This window comes from Dendronephthya gigantea, unplaced genomic scaffold, assembly GCF_004324835.1.
Source record: "Dendronephthya gigantea isolate DGI-Jeju-01 unplaced genomic scaffold, DenGig_1.0 000003F, whole genome shotgun sequence".
NCBI lineage: Eukaryota > Metazoa > Cnidaria > Anthozoa > Malacalcyonacea > Nephtheidae > Dendronephthya > Dendronephthya gigantea.
The window spans coordinates 2,516,750-2,523,303 of NW_021163013.1; the positions used below are offsets into that span (position 1 = coordinate 2,516,750).

Consider the following 6,554-nt stretch of genomic DNA (forward strand, 5'->3'; position numbering starts at 1 on the left):
ATGGCTCTTTCTGCAGTAAACCAGTTTCTTTCGTTATATCACGTTGCCCTCCCGTTTGATTCACAAATTTCCTACTCCATCACAATAGTTATAGAAAAGGAAAACGTCAATGGTTTACATGCGGATGGGCTGAAATTGAGTGATTTATATTGGAAAGGCATCAATGCATCGAAATATGTTTGGACAGTGATAAATCTGCCAGATCTAAGCAAGGTTGCAATATATCACACTTCTTCCTTGGTAAAGTTCGGTCTCATTGTATTTGGATGGAACTATAAATCTTCATTTGGTTACCCTGGTGGCTATGATTTAAACCCTCTATCACATGGTATGCAGTGGCGTATAGCCATCATCGATAAATAAAGTTGGGAGACATATTCATATATAATTATTAATTCATGTTAACAGACTGTAATGACAAACAATTTGAAAAGAAATTAATCATACGTACCATGAATATATGAACAATCCCCCCAATTATAGTGCTGGCTGCGCTTATGGTATTTCTAGACTCTTTCTTCTAAAGAATCGGAACAAAAAAATGTTATCAACTTTTGCATTGCCATTGAAATTCAAACGAACTTTTTAAGTTATTTTCCGATTTTAAGGCCATTCTCCAAAAAATTATGATTACGAAGATATTTTCAATAATTTTTTAGGCCCATCGCCAGGTAAGCCAAAAATATTTCAGTGGCTGTTAATAGAAGCATTATGATCGTTAAATGGTTGCCAACGGAAGTTTTTGCTGGTCATGCTGATCACTACTTAGTATCTTTGAGAAAAAATGGAAACGATACTTTTCGGAAACCACAGGTTGCAACGAGTCTGTTTATCCACGATTTTGGAAGTAAGAATACATTTACCACCTTAATATCATTGAGAAGCTGAGCGAAACATATTTCCCCTCGTTATGTTCCTGCATTGGAATACTTTGAAGTAGAAATAGTATTTGAAAAAGTATTCCAGATAAACTTGGATATGCAATTGACCTAGAATGCCCCATTTAGGCCCTTGTGGAATATTGCAGAGATTATTTCTGAACTTTTTTCTTTCAATTTTTATGTAGTTTCATTATTTTCGTTTTTTTTTTTTTTATTTAATCTCTACGGATGCGTAGCCTTGCTTTCGGCAATTTACGCTTATGTAGATCCTGGTTGATAGCCGTGATCGAATATTTCTTCCTTTTTCTTCAGGCCTGTTTATTTTTCAGATGAATCTGGAGTGTACACTATAAAAATCGAGGCTGTTGATATTGGCATTGTTGGTGAAGCTGCTTACTATTACAATGTAACAATACAGAGTGAAGTTACCGAGGAAACTATTACCCCTGAAGCTAAGAAGTCTCAGCAATATGCCTGCTATTGCAGGAGGATCAGCCGGAACCGTCACATTCGTTGGTCTTGCAGTGATTATTTATCTTTTCTTGATGCGAAGAAGACATAAAGGAAGTCAAATTCAAGTAACCTCAGTAAGACCTCCCTCTGACCCTAAATTTTATTTATTCATGAGAGCTAGGTGTGTCAAATGAAAATACAGGTCTTTTTCACAAAGATCCTGTTAAGGATTATGTAATTTATCTATGGTAGGAATATCAGTCCCGCCAGGAAAGTGAACATACCACACAAGATGGGTTCGTTATTTTTGGGGAAATAAACAAATATAATGGTAATTTTTTGTGAACGCCTTTTTTAGGCATTGCCTATCGTATTTTTGATGTATTTTTTGCATATAATGCCAATATAATTCTATGATATAATTTAACGTTTTAGTACCGCTGCCAGGCGAAATTTCCTACATTACGATCTTAAAAGACTGGGAAATCTGCCCAGACCGTTTGCAGATTTTGGACGAGACACTTGGATCAGGACAATTTGGCATCGTAAAGCAAGGGTTATACACGTCTCTTCTGGAAGAAGGACAAAAAAAGGTTGCTGTCAAAATGTTAAAAGGTATATAATATGGGATTTTATTATCAAAAAATCTTTAACTTTTTATGAATTTTTAATACAGCTATAATCTAAAATCCCTGTCTTGTTGGGCAGCAGCAGCCCACTGCGCAACGATTTGTACATGATACTCACAAATTTCACAACTGTATTTATTGCTCGTTATAATGAAATCTTAGACTCTTAGTTAACACTTTTGTTTAGAAAACGCCACGGAACTTGATCTATCAGATCTGATAACTGAGTTAGAAACCTTGAAAAGAATTAACAAAGACCTACACCCAAATATTGTAAGATTGATCGGATGTTGTTTTTCGAAAGGTAATACGTGTAAATATTCTATTAAAGAGTATATTCGTATGTGCTTTTGGCTAAGAATTCGAACTAGGAAATTATAATTTGAAGTATAGCTTTTGAGTTTGTCTAAATTATTGTTAGATGACGGATAATGTTTCCTTGTTTCAGGGAAACTAATGGTTGTAACAGAGTACTGCTCTCCAGGTAATCTACAAACCTTTCTCAGAAAAAGTAAAGTCGGTGACAACTCCATTACACCTGACTTGCGAAATGTTCAAATAATATCGACTGTAAGTGGTCGTGAACTATTAAAAATGTGTATGGATGTAGCAAGTGGAATGGTGCATCTTTCCGATCTAAAGGTGAACATATTTGTTGAATACAATTTCAAAGTTAGACAGTTCGTTGCAATATTTTACCCTCAAACGACTTATTCAGCATATCAAACATAATTATTTAGTTTCTACTGTATAAAAATAGGTATTATTGAAAAAAATAAAACGAGTGGGTATGTGTAATACACGTAGATCGCCTATATTAAGATGGGATGCACGGTAACTTCTCCCTGCAAATCCTGCAATCAATATGATTATAAAAAGAAAGGCAATTTATCAATCCACCTTAAAAGCCCTCATGCATTTCAGTTCGTTCATCGTGATTTGGCTGCAAGAAATATTCTCCTTAGCTGTGATGTGGCAAAAATTTCAGACTTCGGGCTGACAAGGGATATTGCTAATGTTGAGGAATACATACGAACAAACCAGGTATAATTATTTTTAAATAAATATTATTCAGAAACTAAAATCATACTACGGACGGGCTTCGTGCTGAAGGTTATTGAATAATGCAGTTCAGGAAACAAAATGCAAAATTGAACCAGCTTTATACCCTGCAATTGGCAACTGTTAACCAGCAATGATAGTGAAAAAAGTTTCGGAGACTCTTAATAGAAAGAACTTTGCGCATGCGGCCAAGCAGGCTCTTGTATATCCTATACACATCAGTTCACTATTCCAAACTTTTACCGAAAATGTCTATATTGTCTGTCGTATATTTCCTGGTAATAACAAAAAAAATGTAGCTAGCTTCTCTGTAGCTATGTATACGTGCGAACGTCACTGGTAAATAAGCGACTTGAAGCTAGGTTTTAAAGTGAGCGTGGGTAATGGTGTTTAGGCTTGGACGTGAACGTATAATATATGATAGGAAATAGTTTAACCGAAAGTTTTCGGGTAGGTAGCTTCCTTTCATGAAACTACAAATAAGTCTTTAAAATTAATTTGTTGCAATGATTCTTGTAGGATTTATTACCTATTAAATGGATGGCTTTGGAAAGTTTACTTTATGGTCGCTTCACAACAGCTAGTGATGTGTAAGTTCAAATATAACTGTCGGTATAAGGTCTTTTTAAATTTGACAAGAATTTTTAATACAATTTTTAGATGGAGTTTTGGCGTTTTTCTCCATGAATTGGTAACCTTAGGTAAGTGTATCTATATACTAAATTTTTTAGTGGAGAAAATACGAACTTGCAATATGTTTATGAATCTTTCGGGACGTAAAATGCATGGATGATGCATTAAAAGCTGTGATAAGAATTTGTAATATTCCACATAAGACATTTTTAGCCATTTTTGGTTTAGCACGTCTCTCGAATATTTTCTCGAGTTATTGCTATATTGACAGTAACACAAAAATAAAGGTATTCATCGAGTATCACGCAGTGCCGAAAATAGTTGCAGTATAAAACGGAAGGAGTTTTGCCCTGCACAATGGATACAAACAATGAATTCTTTCTAAACAGCTGGGAATTACCTGTTACCCTTCTATACCCTTGCGATTTTTTGCCTGTCCAATTTCCTCCCCATTTACTGTTTCTCTTTCTAAGGCTGTCAAAAAAGAGCGTATCCGCTATTTATATAGAATACATAAACCCGTTGAGATGCATGACACGAATTATTATTTAATTTTTAAATATAGTCTCCTTCAAACCATAATGGTGATATAATCAAGTGAATATATATAATACGCATGCATGCTGCGTATATTTTTTTAAACCTTTTTAACAATGATAACGTTTTTACAGGTGGGGAACCATACAGCGAGATATCTCCGATTGAAATGCGAAATCACATCAATTCTGGTTGCCGACTGTCGAAACCATTTAATTGCTCAAATGAAATGTAAGTAGCTAAGATGAGTTTTTTTAGCAATCTGCAGAAATACCCTCGTTTATTTATTTCGCTAAGACCGCTTATTTATTTCAAAATTCCCTTTGAGGGTTACAGGAATAAAAATTATATTTGCTCCATACTAAAGCGTGAACATATTATAGTTTTTATTTTTTTAACAGCAATCCTGCTTTTTACGTCACGTAATTTTTAAGAAGTTTTATAAAAAGTGTCAATTTTCTTTTCAACAAATTAGAAATACTTTTTGTTGCTATATCCCTTTAGGACCAAAATTTTCTTTCATTTCTATTCAGATATGAAATAATGATGAACTGTTGGAGCGATGATGAAAAAAAGCGACCAAATTTCTCGGAAATACGGCAATATCTTCATGACATGTTAACTGATAACCAAGTAAGCTCATATACATAGAACTATAAAGCCTGCATGGTTTTCACTAATGCATAACATAAGCTTAAAAGAAAAAACATTCCGACTTAAATAAAGTATATGTAAAAGAAAAATCAGGAGAATTATTCATTTGAAATTTATTTTGTCTTTCACTGGCTTATGTTTTATAAATTCAGGGCAAATGTCGATTCGAGTGCTGCATGTTTCATTGCGTTTCATTGTTTTTCTTTTTGCCTTTTCTTATCCCTACGCTTATACATGTCGCAAGTGGAAGCCAGTTTGATTTCTTTACAATGTAACTTGCGATTTTGCTGAGGATATGGGCATGCCCAACTGTTACAGCTATCTATGTAACGATTATACAACTAATATTACATTAAGATAACAATAAATTTATTTTCAGAAATCGTATATCAGTTTGCATCAAGTAAAGGGCGAAGACTTTCGAAGAGAGATTAATATCTAAGATCATGTAACTGTGAGAAATGAAAGTGCTTACGTTTGAGAAAGATCTTCTTTTAATCGAACTAAATATCTTTTTGAAAAACATAATTAGAGTTTAGTATTAAATTCAGTATTTTTTGCACGAGAGTAAATTCGCTAGTAATATCCATACAGTTTGGAAGTGCTAAAGTTTAAGAGCATGACTTTAGAATAATTTCTAGTACGACACTATGACTATAGTGTTACATATAAGTTTGTAACGCTGACGAATAGGAAGCACGATAATTGGAGGCAGCGGCAGATATTTTTAAATTCATTTTGCCTTTGATCAATTTTTTTCCAAATCCATTGTTATAACAATCTATTAACATAATCAACACAATCTGAGATATACAAATAGATCACCCCTATAAATTTGAGTCTCGCTAGCGAACGAGACCTTGACCTGCTAAATAGTCATACGATTCGCGAATCGCGGTCGACTTCTTAGAGGGACTAGTTTTTGACATGAGATTGCATAGCCAGCCTTACCATTTTGTCCCGCTATGTAAATTTCGAGAATAATTTTTCATGTCTTTAGAAATTCATTGTTTTCACAATCAATGAACACAAAAATATTAGCATAAGGGGACAAATTGTCAGGCTCGCTACGCTACTCAAATATCCTTCATTGAAAATTTAATACGTATTAAATGTTTGGTTTCGTTATAATAAAACCTTGTTCTACATTCATGAAAAATGTCACGCTATGCTTGCAAAATGCATGTGCGAATTTGAAGTCTCATTGCATGTTGACCACGACACTTCACTGAAATATCTAATAATTGAAAAGGGAAAAAAACTACAACTTTTTGAAACCAGCAAACTTCAGAGGACTCGTCTTCATGCATGCATGCATTTTCTTTCTCCCTCTCTCTCTTTTCCTCTCTCTCTCTCTCAGCCATTAATCTCAAAATTCTCAATTAGTCATTTAATTTTATAGATCTTTGTTGACATATATATATAATGAATGAAAGTGTGAATAAAGTGCTTAAACACTCGAGTGATTGCATAGATTGCCTTAGCCAATAATGTCGCTTATTTATTTATTATTTGGATGGCGGTATTTTACCGAGGACGAAAACACTCGTAGAACTCATACACCATATAAAAATTATAGTATTTACTAGAAATACATTGCATGCAGAGTCCCCTCGCCTGAAGCAATAAACTTATATTTCCATCACTGAAATTCTGTGATACTCGCGGTTTCTGCTGAATGATCGAAGCCGTGTAAGTAAAATCC

General features: G+C 34.1%; 1 protein-coding gene across 1 annotated transcript; it reads left to right on the forward strand.

Annotated features, from left to right (window-relative positions):
• Window positions 1-5,291, forward strand: LOC114539793 (proto-oncogene tyrosine-protein kinase receptor Ret-like). Its single transcript, XM_028560371.1, has 12 exons — window positions 1-328; window positions 660-671; window positions 1,211-1,405; window positions 1,770-1,949; window positions 2,151-2,267; window positions 2,412-2,605; window positions 2,888-3,007; window positions 3,545-3,615; window positions 3,686-3,726; window positions 4,330-4,426; window positions 4,729-4,828; window positions 5,229-5,291. The coding sequence occupies exons 1-12, from the start codon at window positions 1-3 to the stop codon at window positions 5,289-5,291; spliced, it is 1,518 nt and encodes a 505-aa protein (XP_028416172.1).
• Window positions 5,292-6,554: the final 1,263 nt, after the last annotated feature.